The sequence below is a fragment of the Lutra lutra genome, chromosome 16, assembly GCF_902655055.1.
Source record: "Lutra lutra chromosome 16, mLutLut1.2, whole genome shotgun sequence".
NCBI classification, from domain to species: Eukaryota; Metazoa; Chordata; class Mammalia; order Carnivora; family Mustelidae; genus Lutra; species Lutra lutra.
The window spans coordinates 38,819,482-38,832,242 of NC_062293.1; the positions used below are offsets into that span (position 1 = coordinate 38,819,482).

At 44.8% G+C, this 12,761-nt stretch overlaps 2 protein-coding genes across 2 annotated transcripts; both read right to left on the minus strand.

The window, feature by feature from the left end:
* Window positions 1-623: 623 nt before the first annotated feature.
* LOC125088020 (C-C motif chemokine 7-like) lies at window positions 624-2,485 on the minus strand. The gene is made up of 3 exons (XM_047708922.1): window positions 2,351-2,485; window positions 1,495-1,612; window positions 624-1,090 (listed from the first exon to the last, which is right to left on the minus strand). Exons 1-3 carry the CDS (start codon window positions 2,424-2,426, stop codon window positions 985-987), a joined length of 300 nt encoding a protein of 99 aa, XP_047564878.1. The 5' UTR covers window positions 2,427-2,485; the 3' UTR covers window positions 624-984.
* A 7,984-nt stretch (window positions 2,486-10,469) lies between these two features.
* On the minus strand, window positions 10,470-12,407 carry LOC125088018 (C-C motif chemokine 2). Its single transcript, XM_047708920.1, has 3 exons — window positions 12,249-12,407; window positions 11,363-11,480; window positions 10,470-10,998 (listed from the first exon to the last, which is right to left on the minus strand). The coding sequence occupies exons 1-3, from the start codon at window positions 12,322-12,324 to the stop codon at window positions 10,887-10,889; spliced, it is 306 nt and encodes a 101-aa protein (XP_047564876.1). The 5' UTR covers window positions 12,325-12,407; the 3' UTR covers window positions 10,470-10,886.
* Window positions 12,408-12,761: the final 354 nt, after the last annotated feature.

Below are 12,761 nucleotides of genomic sequence, written 5' to 3' on the forward strand. Positions count from 1 at the left end.
TGCCTTGTCATGCCCTCCTTGCTCATACCCTTCTGACCCTCCTTGTTCTCCCTCAACATATAAAGATAGAGATCTTTCTATGACACGTGGTTCCCAGATGTGGAAGGGAACGTCTGAGGTCCTCTGTTGAGTCCCTCCTTGGTTCCTCAATGCAGGTGATACTTGTATTATTCTAGATTCAAGGGTTAGAAAAAAGAAAACAAGCCAGCTGTAAGACTAAGGCAACAGCTGAGGGGAGAGGCTCTTGGGAAGGATGTGGGATGGTGAGGAAGGAAATAATTTTGGAAAGGAAGAAGGTATTTGAATGAATGGCTGAAGCTGATGTCAGTTAGAGCTGTGGAGTTGGCCAAACCTGGCCCTAGGCAACCTGACTCGTTGCTGTGCAGGGTAGCCCAGCCTGGGGACAAGCCCAGAGTCCATCCTATGCTCATTCCCCCAGAACACAAGCCCTACTTTCTGAAACCAGCCCTCCTCTCCCTGGTACTCCCACCAGCTTTATCTTGTCCTTTTAAAAGGCATCAAAGTCAAGTTTTATCCAAAAATATATTTTATGTAAAAATTCAAGAGTTGTACATATAAAAAAATACTCATTTCTAGAATAATCTTATGGTTTCATAGGGACATCTCCTCTTAAAATTAAGTATATGTATATTTGCTTTGATTCGTGCAAAGATCTACACAACGTTACAATGAGGTAGAGAGGAAGGGAGCATCCCGCAGTTTTTGGTGGGCTGAAGTCATGGGATATGTCCAAGGGTTTACATTTAAAATACATTCAATTCCAGAGCACATTAAATTAAAATATTATCAACTTAGAAGACATAAAGAATTACTTAAGAAAAAACTATGATTCACATTATTACACAAATCTCATATTCTTTAAAATTATAATAGAACAATCTCAGAAGGTATGTTGGAAAAGATAAGGAACATAAATGAATTGTTTCCTGGGTACTGCCTTGGCTTCATTGTGGGCATGAATGTTCACGGCTTTCGGGTTTGGGTTTTCTTGTCCAGGTACTCCATGAGATCCTGGACCCACTTCTGCTTGGGGTCGGCACAGACGTCCCTGGCTAGTTTGGTCTTGAAGCTGTGGGAAGAGAGGGCAGTTAGACAGAGTGCACTGAAGATTCAACCTGGGAGTGTAACTCACTCTGTGGGAAATTGGCCTGTCCCATTAGCCTGGGGTGATGCGGGAGGATGATGGAAGGAACTCAGGGGAAGTAGCTACTTTTGCTTGCCCGGGGGGAAACCAGCTCGTGTCCTGGATGAAGGAACCGATATCTGAACTAACAGCTAGACAGGGAGCTGGGAATGGGAAATCTCTATGTTCTCCAATTCCCTTTTCCCACAAAAAATTTCTGGGATTGGATTAGAGCTGGTCTAAGCATCTAGGGGTTAAATTCCAACTCGTCTTAATAATAACTCTATCCACTGCCTGGGAGCAGAACTCAAGGTCAAGGGTTGAGCGCGGGTGATCATGGCGTCACTCACATCACAGCTTCCCGGGGACAGTAGCTGCTGGTGATTCTTCTGTAGCTCTTCAGCTTCTGGATGCGGATCTTCTTAGTGGCAAATCTATAGCAACAGGTGGCTGAGCTATTAATCCCGTCTGTTGAAACAACAAGGGTTATTTAGGGTGTGTGCTGGGACTTCCTATTTGTAACGTAGGGAACGGTAAGGAGGAGAGTCGAAGGAAAGGGATCCTGGCCACTCTAAGTGCTGTGTCTCTGGTCTGAACCTCTCAGTCTCATCGGCATGGACCGTGAAATGGAAGGATACCACCGCTAACTGTGAGGGGAAGAGGAAGTGGCAACAACTCTGAGTGTTGTTAGGGGGGCTCATAGGATAGCCCGATTCCTCAGGACGGGGGTCTGCAGCTGTGGGTCCCCCTCTGGTCTCTGAGCAATCTAGGCCTGGTTGTGAGTTTCCCTGATCCCCGATGCCTCTGCGGAGCCCTGTGTCTGGATGCTGGACTGAGCAAAGCACAGTCCAGATTCTGGGTCTCCTCCTTTCCCCTCTACCACCTCTGGAAATACCCTGCGCACCCTCCACCAGAGTCCCCCTCTTTTTTATCACCCCAGTTCCCCCCAAACATGGCTACAAGGAGCAGGGGCACTGAGGGGATGATGGTAGAGCTGGAGACCTGGAAGGACTGGATTTGGGGTCCATGGCTGGAATTCCCCGGGAGCAACTGAGTGATCAGTTTCACTTCTTGTCCTTCTCTGACTCTCCTGATCTCGGAAAGCAGTCATGGACGGGAGACTGTGGGTGGTCCTCCTGCTCTGGTGGCCCATGAGAACCCAGAGGTGTGGTGATGGGCTTCGGGGGAAAAGCGAGAGGGGCTTACCTGGCTGGGCAAGCACCTGGGGGCAGAAGGCAGCAGCTATGAGCAGCAGGCAGAGAAGTGTGGCGGAGACCTTCATGTCGGCGGGGAGCAGGAAGCTTGGGCATGAGAGCTGGAGGTTTCTGGATTGGTCTTAGCCTCTCTGCTCCTCTGGTGGCTCTGCCCTCCTTTTATAGGAGCAGACAGGAATAGAAAGAAAGTGAGTGGGTGATAGGCAGGACTTCATTTGGAATGAATCATAGGACGGAATGGTACATGTGCTGACCCATTGCTCCGCCCTGGGAAAGATGCTAGAAAATGAGAGAGAAGGCATGATTGATGTTGGCCTGCCTTCCACCGGATTCAGGGCTGGTATGCGAGGTGTGGGCTATGCCCAGGTGGCGTGTGACCTATGACTCTTACTAAGGGTTCTGCTTTTTTGAAATAAAACACTTCATGTAGAAAAAGAAAGAAAGTAGTGTTACCAAATCAAAGAGATGTAAGGGATTTCCCCAAATTTTCCTTTTCAGATAGCATCTCTAGGACACCTGGTTCCAGAGATCCTTTCCTGCTTTAAATCCTGCTGGCTTTTCTAAAATCCAAAAAGTACAATAATAGAACATTAGCAGAAACACAGGTTTCAGTATTCTTAGAATAATACCTAAAATTGTAGTATCTATTGTCATAATCAACTTCCCTCTAACCACCCATCAGAAAACAGTGACTGAAAGCAAGAGCAATCGCTGATTTTGTTCTTGAATAAGCCAAGGCAGTTCATCCTCAGGGTTTTTTTTTGTTTTGTTTTTTGTTTTTACATCTTTGCAGCTGGGTGATGGCTGGGATTGAGGTCGTCTCAAGGCCTTCACTCAATGTCAGGTGTCTGAGGTGACAGGTCTTAAACAGCTGAGGGTTGAATCTAATGGAATCTTCTCCCCCCCGCCATCCCCATCTCTCCAGGGGCCCCTCTTCATAGCTGGATGTGGATATTTTACATGATGATTTAAGTCTCCCAAGTTCAGAGTTAGAGAACACAGACCACATCTCTTAATTCAATGAACATACAAGAGTTTGCAGGCAGGTTTTTAAACCACTACCTGTTCCATAGGCTACAAGGCACATAATAAGATCATGGAATGCTGTGGTTTTTAAAATATGGGATTAGCTAGGAAAATATCTTTCCAAGTAAAGCAAGGGAGGGAAAGCCAAATTTATGAACAAAATCAAAGTATACCTACTCAGTTTGAAGCAGAGACAGGAGTCTTCATATCCTTTCCCCCACATGTATTTTAAGGATCCAAAGACTGGATTTTGAAAACCAGTAGTCTGACTGCCCATCTTAAGCTGCTCCTCTCTTAACACACACACTACAAGCTCATCAGCCAATTGCTTATGATATCAATGAAAAAGGGGCTTGATGGGAAGCTCTTAGCTTTGCCCATCTTTTCTACTGTTTTTCAGTCTTTATTTATTTCTGCCCTGATCTTCATTATTTCCTCCCCTCTGCTAAATTTGGGCTAAGGTTACCCTTTCCCTGTTTTTTTGAAGTATAAAGTTAGGTTTTTTATTTGTGATCTTTCTTCTTTCTTCTTTGTCTCTTACAGCTTTTGGCTTAAAGTCTCTTTTGTCCACTGTAAGTATGACTACTCCTGTTCTCTTTTGTTTTGTTTTGTTTTGTATTATTTTTTTAAAAGACTTTATTTATTTATTTGAGAGAGAGAGTGTCAGAGAGAGCACTAGCTGGGGTTGGGGGTTATGGGGCAGAGGGAGAGGGGGAAGCAGGCTCCCTGCTGAGCAGAGAGCCCGATGCAGGGCTCTATCCCAGGACCCTGGGATCTTGACCTGAGCCGAAGGCAGAAGCTTAAAAGACTGAGTCACCCTGGTGCCCCACTCCTGTTCTATTCTGGTTTTCATTTGCATGGAATATCTTTTCCATCCCTTCACTTTGAGCCTATATATGTCCCTCAAGTTGAAGTGAGTCTCCTATAGGAAGCATATATTTGGGTCTTCTTTTTTTTTTTTCTTCTTCAATCTATTCATCCACATATGCCTTTTCTGGAGAATGTAATCCATTCACATTCGGTGAGTAATGATAGGTAAGGACTTGGTAATGCCATCTTACTGTTTTCTATTTTGTAGTTCCCTTGTTCCTTTCTTCCTCTCTTGCTGCCTTCATTTGTGAATTGATTATTTTCCATAGTGGTATGCTTTGACTCTTTTCTATTTATCTTTTGCATATGTATTATAGATGTTTATTTGAGGTTACCATGAGGTTCACATAATACATCTTACAGATTTAACAGTCTATTTTATGCTTGTTGCTTAACTTGGACAGCATACAAAAGCTTTACCCTTAGGGGCACCTGGGTGTCTCAGTCATTGATCATCTGACTTCAGCTCAGGTCATGATCCCAGGGTCCAAGGATCGAGTCCCGCATTGGGCTCCCTGCTCAGCAGGAAGCCTGCTTCTCCCTCTCCCACTTTCCCTGCTTGTGTTCCCTCTCTCGCTGTGTCTTTCTCTATCAAATAAATAAACAAAATCTCTTCTAAAAAAAGTTTTGCCCTTTTATCCCTCCTTTTATGTTTACAACTTTACCTTTTTTTATATTGTGTAACCATAAACAAATTATTATAGTTTTAGTTATTTTTTATAATTTTTGTCCTTTAACTTTTATAGTAGAGTTAAGTGTTTAATATATCACAGTATTCGAGTGTTCTGAATTTGACTATTTACTTACTTTTCCTAGTGTGATGTATATGTTTTCATGTCACTAATGAGCATTCTCTCCTTTCAGCTTGAAAAACTCCTTCCAGCATTTCTTGTAAGGCAGGTCTAGGGGTAATGAAGACTTCCAGTTTTTGTTTGTCTGGGAAAGTCTCCAGATATCCTTCATTTCTGTAGCACAACTTTTCCAGGTAGTGTTTTGATTGGCAATTTTCTTCTCTCAGTGGTTTCACTATGTCATCCCACTGTCTCCCCAGTGTAAAGTCTCTGCTGGTAAATCCTGATTACCGTCCCAGGCTTCCTTTGTAAGTAACAAGTTTCTTTTCTCTTTCTGTTTTTAAGATCCTTTTTGCCTATGGTTTTTGACAGTTTCATTCCAATATGTCTTTGGAGAAGAGCTTTTACAGTTGAGTTTGTTTGAGGACCTATTAATCTCATGAACTTGGATATTGAAATCTCCCCCCAGATTTGGGATGTTCTCAGACATTACTTCTTTAATGAAAGAAAGTAAGCTTTCTGCTTCCTTTTCCCTCCCTGTCCTTCTGGGACTCCAAATACTGCTTCTTTTGATGATATCCCATAGATCATAAAGGCTTTCTTCAGCCTTCTTTATTCTTTTTCCTTTGTTCTTCTCTGACTAGAACATTTCTAGGTGCTTCTTCACAAGTTCTTTCCTCTCCACGGTCCACTCTGCTGTTGATGATATCTATTGTGTTTTGCATTTCCTTCATCCCACCTTCTGCTCCAGAACTTCTTTTTAATAATTCCTCTCTCTTTAGTAAGCTTATTTGGTTTCTGTTTTGTTTTCCTGATTTTATTAAAAGGTCTTTCTCTGTTCTCTTGTAGCTCACTGAGCTTCCTTAAAAATGGCTATTTGAAATTCTTTTTCCGATACATCCTGGATCTCCATGCCTTTGGGGTCAGTCACTGGAAAATTATTGTAAGCCTTTGGTGGTGTCATGTTTCCTTGATTTTTCATGTTCCTTGAAGCCCTGTTTTGTTTCTTTGAATTTGAATTAGAAGCAGTAGTCACCTCTTCTGGTTTTCACTGACTGACTTTGGGAGGCAACTTCCTTCCATCAGCTCTGCTAGTGATTTTGAAGCTTTCTCAGAGGTTCTACAGATAGGACTGTTCCATGCTTCTTGCTTCCTCTTGTGACAGAATTCTTAAGCTTGCATGCCTTCTCTCAGTCCCAGTACACCCGGCCAAGTGCTGACATTCTGCCATGCTTTCCCAAGGGTGGAGCTAGAGCCCATGTTTGTGGTCTCGCCCTGGATCACTGCTGCATGTGGCTTTCTGTGCCTGCCCCCTAGCTGTCTGTCACAGCTTGCCCTTTCCCTTGTCAGGAACACTCACAGGAAGATAGCCATAGGTTGGAGGGGGTGTTTGGGTGAGGGTCATGGAGTATGGGGGTGCCCATGGGCCGTTTAAGGGGGATCTGCTGGTTTGACATCTCCAGTGGCTTGTAGGCAGGCTTCTTAATGGAGTCTGTGGTGTCATTAGTGGGATCCATGTCCCTTGAACCCCGTCAGAGTCTTATCTGTGTTTGGCCAGCTCCTTTTTGCCCACTCAGTCATGCAGCTCAATGAATCAGTGCTTCGGAGGAGGCAGGAGGCAAATGGGTCTCTTTGGCAACCCTGTCTTAGCTCAGGAGCTGGAGAAGCTCCCCCGGGTGCTCTTGCTTCCCCCCAAGGGAGAAATCACAGTTTAAAAGGGTCTCTCTTGGCTCTGATCGGTGTCGCTTTGGGGACGGAGGGATGCAGGTAATGTCAAACTGTTCTTCTTACCCTCTCCAATGCATGCAAACTTGACTTGTTGTTGTTGTTTTTCTGAGAGTGTGCTGGAATTTCTCTGCCTAAAACCTGGGCTTCCACAGATGTTCTTTCATTTGTAAGAGATTGCCTAGGGCAGTGCTTTCCAAGGGGCTCCCAGACCACAGCCAAGAGAGGTCCCTGCAGGTTCTGCAGCCAGGACTGGTATCTATATGCTTTTGACCCGATGAATGGGTGAGTGGCTCCTTCCTTGGCGCATGGTGCCAGATCCCACAGCCCCCAAAGTAACTTTTGTCCATGGATAGGTGCAAAATTGTTGTTTAGGGAGAGATATGAGCAAGGGACATCTTATTTGGCCATCTTACTGACTTCAGTCCTCTTTTTATTATCGTTTATCGTTTTGTGATGCACAGAGAGTACCATTTTATTAGATACCCTTTTATTCTGTTTTTTTTTTCTTTTATTATATATACATTTTTAGTTATTTTCTTAGTGATTACTCTGAAGAGTAACATTATCATGTATCACAACCTGGTTAAGATTAATGTCATCTTAATTTCAACATATGAAAACTTTGATCCTTTGTAGCTCCACCCCTCCCCACTTTAAAGCTTTGATGGATGGAGAAAGGGGTCATGAGCTAAAGAATGCGGGTGGACTCTAAAAGTTAGAAAAAGCGAGAAAACAGATTCTCCCCCAGAGCCCCCAGAAGGAGTGCAGCCCTGCTGAGTCATTGCAAACTTCTGAACTCCAGAACTATAAGGTAATATATTTACATTGTTTTAAGCCATTAAGTTAATGATATATTGTTACAGTAGCAATAAGAAACTAATAGAGACTTTGATACTTGGAAGAGGGAAGTTGCTGAAATGAATACTAAAAAAAAAATAATAATAATGTAGAAACAATTCTGGAATCCAGCAGAGGCTGGAAGGATCTTGAGTACAATAGAAAAAGCATAGATTTCCTGGAAAAGATCATTGGCAGCTGCAGGAAATGAATACACCGCACTTGGCATTCCTTCTTAAACCAGGGCCTCTTGCCAGGGCTTCGTGTTCATAGTTTCGTCACACGGAGAGCAAGGACTCCCATGCTTAGCTGCAGGAAAAAAAAAAATGGATTGAAGATTGAAAAAAAAATGGCTTGGAAAGGGAATGTGAGCAGATTACTTTTGGGCTTGACCTCACAGACAGACCCTCTCACAGCTTCCCCTCCTTCGAGACCCCCCACCTCAAATCTGCCTGGCTTCAGAGGGTCTCATGCTCAGTAAACTGTATGGGGATGTACCATTTGCTTGCCCTGCATTCCCTTCCGTCTCCTGGCATCCACTGCCATGAGGGATTTAGTCCTGGTTGGCAAACAAGGCTGCAGATTGGAGAGGTGGAGGAAAGGCAGGGAAGGCTGGTGGACAGGGCGTTTGGGTCAGTGAGCTCCCTAGAAAACAGCCAATAAATCGTCTGCTGACTGATGCTTCAGCGGACTTTGGGGAATGTTACTTGGAGCTTTGATGGAATCCCTCAGCCCAAACCAGGGACCTGGACTGGCTTGGGGATGGAGAAACAGAATCCCGTTTCTTCCTCTTCAGCTCCAACTGGTAGAAATGGAAGTTTGCCAAGACATGCATTCGCAGATCCTTGAACCTTGGTTCTGTGGAGTTCCTATTTGTAACACATTTCATCCCCACTTTGCTGGTGGGGACTCAGAAGACTCAATCTGCCCTGAATGACAGAGTGAGTCAATGCCAGTGCTGGGATGAGAACTTGAGTGTCTCTGCCAGCCAGCGTTTTCCCCAGCTACAGAAGGCATTGCCCAGTCTAGCCTGATACACCAGCCATCTCCCCCCCAGATTGGCCTGATGGATCTGCACATTTACCACGCAGAATTTATTCAGTAGGGCAAGATATTGGGGCACCTGTGTGGCTCAGTCTATTAGACAGCTGCCTTGAGCTCAGGTCATAATCTCAGGGTCCTGGGATAAAGCCCCACATTGGGCTTCCTGCTCAATGGGGTGTCTGCTTCTCCTTCTTCCTCTGCCACTCCATTCAGAGGGGCTTGTGCACCATGCTTTCTCTCTCTCTCAAATAAGTAAGTAAAATCTTTTTTAAAATAGGGCAAGATATCTACTTTCCTTAGTGAAAAGGCTGTCTGTACCTAGAGGGATCAAATACCTTCCAGGTAAGGTTAAATGCCATCCAAGGGAGTATAGACCTTAGGCGGACATTCAGGAAAAAGAGGCTTATCCATATAAATGGATGATCCCAAGCTCCTTGAATTGAAATGGGGATAGTGGTGGACAGAAGTACATTCTGATTTCAGGGAAATTGTCTCCTTAGAATGTGGGTTATAGAAGGGACTTCTATGTCTTATGTGATAGTTCCTTCTCCTTCTACAGTGCACAGCATTTCACTCTACCTAGTTCATTCTTCTCCAAAGTTGCTTCTTGGGTTTCATATTCAGGCACTCATCACCTCTTGTCTCGATCATGGCAGTAGCCTCTCCCTTGTCCATACTTCTCCAGGCTTTTCAGAAGCCAGTAAGTTACATTTACTGACTCACTTCTGAGCCTCCAAACATGGCATGTCCTTCCACATTGGTGCAGACATTCTCAACATCTCCTTTTAACCTATGAGGTTGAGTACTGACTTACCACACTGACATTCAGAACCTTTGACTCAACATTCTTTCCTAAACTTCCCCATCCCTTGACATAGATATGGACCCCTACTCCCATCTCATGGGTTTTCACCCTCTTTTATGTACATATCATCATCATTTCTAACTCTAGGTATTGGCTTCCACTCTTTTTTATCCTCTTCTAAGGTTTTATTTATTTATTTGGAAATGAGAGAGAGAGAGAGACAGACAGAGAGAGAGACAGAGAGCAAGCAAGTGTGAGGGTGGAGATGGGAGGGGAGCCGAGGGACAAAAGAGACTCCACGCTGAGCACAGAGCCAAGGCAGAGCTCAATCTCATAATTCCAAGATCATGATCAGAGCTAAAATCACCTGTTGGACAACGCTCAACCAACTGAGCCACCCAGACTTACCCCATTTTTAAGATTTTATTTATTTATTTGGGACGGAGAAAGTTCTTCTTCCTTTTCTAAATGATACTGTATTTTTTTTTCTAGAAAAATCTTGTGCATTCATCAAAGATAAGTTGAAGTCATATCTTCTTTATGAAATCTTAACATAACCATTTATCAATGGTCATTTAATCATTCCATGATTTCCCAAAGTTTGCAGTGTCTGTATTACTCTAAGTTGGAGATGACTTGGAGGAGGAGAGACTGGGGGCAAGTATCCCAGTTCAGGGGCAGTAGCATTAGGTTATGGGAAAGATTGAGGACAGGGGTCAAGGGCTGTGAGAAAGGAGATAGGGGTGTTGCTAAACAGGGTACAAGGATAACTAGGACCTGGGCAGTTGGTCTCGGGGACTGGGGTGGTGTGACTGGAATGCCTGACTGGGTCTGGCCTTAAAGATTCTTCTATAGTTACTCAGAGGAGCCTACCCAGTGGAAAAGACCAGGGCCAATCCACAGTGTCATTCCTCCCAACACAAACCCACCCTCTGTAACCATATTCCTTCTTCCTCACCAAGATTATGCTCAGCTTTTTAATTTCCTTCAAGAAAACACCAGAAGTCAGATTTTGTACAAAAATATATGTATATGTATATTGATCAATAGTTACAGAATATACATTTCCACAATACCATTGTAAGCAATCTTTGGAATTTAAAACGTAGTCTTGCCTTAATGATCCCTGCAAGGATCTTCACACCAGCCCAGGGGTTGGAACTGGGGCCCCCAGAGGAAAGTAGTTTGTTTCCAAGTCTCCATATTAAAAAAAAAAAAAACAAAAAACAAAACAACAACACACTAGTATTCATGGGAGATAAAATTAAAACATCAATAACTTAAATAAGATTAACATTACTTAAGGCATCGTGTGCATATCAATACAGTTCATACCCTTTGCAATTATAATAAAATATCACAGGGCATTTGGGTAAGTTAGAAGAAAATAAATTAGTTTCAGATTCTTCGGTTTTCAGAGTGAGTATTCATGGCTTTGCTGTTTGGGTCTGGGTTTTCTTGTCCAGGTGTGCCATGGAATCCCGGACCCACTTCTGACTGGGGTCAGCGCAGATCTCCTTGTTAAGGAATGTCTTGAGGCTGCAGAGGAGAGAGGATGGAGTTAGAGTCAAACTGAGATCTCTGCCTCGGACTCCAGCCCATTCTGCCCTGAGTTGCTGCCATGGGAATGAGAGGAGAAGGCAGGTGGAAAGAGGGCACCTAGGCAACTGTCCCAGTTTCAGCCATCCTGACTTTCTGCTAAGGAAATTGGGAGGATGTGTATAAGCTCCCAGATGGAGAGTGATGGTGGGGGTCTCTTTTGACCTTGTGGCCTCAATATTCCCATTGGGCACCGTTGGATATTAGATCAGATGACCCACATCTCTGACTCTAAGTTTGTAAGGCTTTCTTCTTGCTCCCAGAGGAAGAAATTGACCAGGGAGGGCTGAGGTGCTCAACTTACATCACAGCTTCTTTGGGACACTTGCTGCTGGTGACTCTCTTATAGCTCGCCAGCCTCTGCACTGAGATCTTCTTATTGGTGAATGTATAGCAGCAGGTGACTGGAGAATTAATTGCATCTGGAAATAAGACCACAAAGAAAAAGCATTTTAGGATGGACTAGATTCTTCTGATCTTAATCATAGCAGAAAGGAGCAGTAAGGGGAAGGCAAAGGGAAGTCAGGAGTGGAGGTAGGATCCATACATCCCAATATTTCTGCCTATGCTTCAGAGCTTGAATGTTATACGAACTCAGTTTCCTCTACTTTATAATGGGTGCATAGCATTGATAATGAACGGAGGGAAGCGGGAGTTGTTAAAACTGGATAATTCCTGGGAGTGTCCTTAATCATCAATCTTGGGAGGAACAGATAATCCAAATATCCAGGGTCAGGGAAGATCAGCTGAGGGTCCCCCTCCAGGCTCCAAGTTATGAGTTTCCCTGACCCCCGATGCCTCTGCGGAGCCCTGGCTCTGGATGCTGGACTGAACAAAGCACAGGCCAGATTCTGGGTCTCCTCCTTTCCCCTCTACCCTGAGCACCCTCCACCAGAGTCCCCTCTTTTTGATCACCCCAGTTCCCCCAAAACACAGCTACAAGGAGCAGGGGCACTGAGGGGATGATGGTAGAGCTGGAGACCTGGAAGGACAGGTTTTGGGGTCCATGGCTGGAATTTCCGGGAGCAACCGAGTGATCAGTTTCACTGATTACTCAGTCCTTCTCTGACTCTCCTGATGTCAGAAAGCAGTCATGGACGGGAGACTGTGGGTGGTCCTCCTGCTCTGGTGGCCCATGAGAACCCAGAGGTGTGGTGATGAGCTTTGGAGGGAAAGCGAGAGGGGCTTACCTGGCTGGGCGAGCACCTGGATGCTGAAGGCGGCAGCCGTGAGCAGCAGGCAGAGAAGTGTGGCGGAGACCTTCATGTTGGTGGGGAGCAGGGAGCTTGGGCGTGAGACCTGGAGGTTTCTGGGTTGATCTCAGCCTCTCTGCTCCTCTGGCTCCTGGGGCTGCTCTGCCCGCCTTTTATTGAGGGTAAAAGAGGGTGGGGCTAAGAAAGAAAGTCTGGCCCAAGGCAGCATCATTCTCAATGAATGACGAAGAGGAATCAAAAATGTGCTGAGCAAGTGTGGGGCCCTTGGGAGGTTTCCAGGAAGTAGGAGGAAGCAGTGAGTCCGGGCGGGACACTTTTTCCATCTGCTGCTAAGACCAGCAGAAGTGGAGGTGGGCGGTGAACAGTTATGCCCAGAGCGACCACAGATGTGAACAAAGCAGATTATTCCGAGGAATTCCACTTTCTCTGAAGTGAAAACTCTGCAGTAAAAGAGGAAACAAGGAAAGAGAGGTCACAGGAGAGGACAGC

Bases quoted from the DNA above. Each gene is read 5' to 3' on its own strand.
- LOC125088020 (XM_047708922.1), bottom strand. From the start codon at position 2,426: ATGAAGGTCTCCGCCACACTTCTCTGCCTGCTGCTCATAGCTGCTGCC. The intron at 1,613-2,350 runs GTAAGCCCCTCT...TTGTTTCAACAG, and splicing joins CCAGGTGCTTGCCCAGCCAG to ACGGGATTAATAGCTCAGCC. The intron at 1,091-1,494 runs GTGAGTGACGCC...CTCTTCCCACAG, and splicing joins TGTCCCCGGGAAGCTGTGAT to CTTCAAGACCAAACTAGCCA.
- LOC125088018 (XM_047708920.1), bottom strand. From the start codon at position 12,324: ATGAAGGTCTCCGCCACACTTCTCTGCCTGCTGCTCACGGCTGCCGCC. The intron at 11,481-12,248 runs GTAAGCCCCTCT...TCTTATTTCCAG, and splicing joins CCAGGTGCTCGCCCAGCCAG to ATGCAATTAATTCTCCAGTC. The intron at 10,999-11,362 runs GTAAGTTGAGCA...TCTCCTCTGCAG, and splicing joins TGTCCCAAAGAAGCTGTGAT to CCTCAAGACATTCCTTAACA.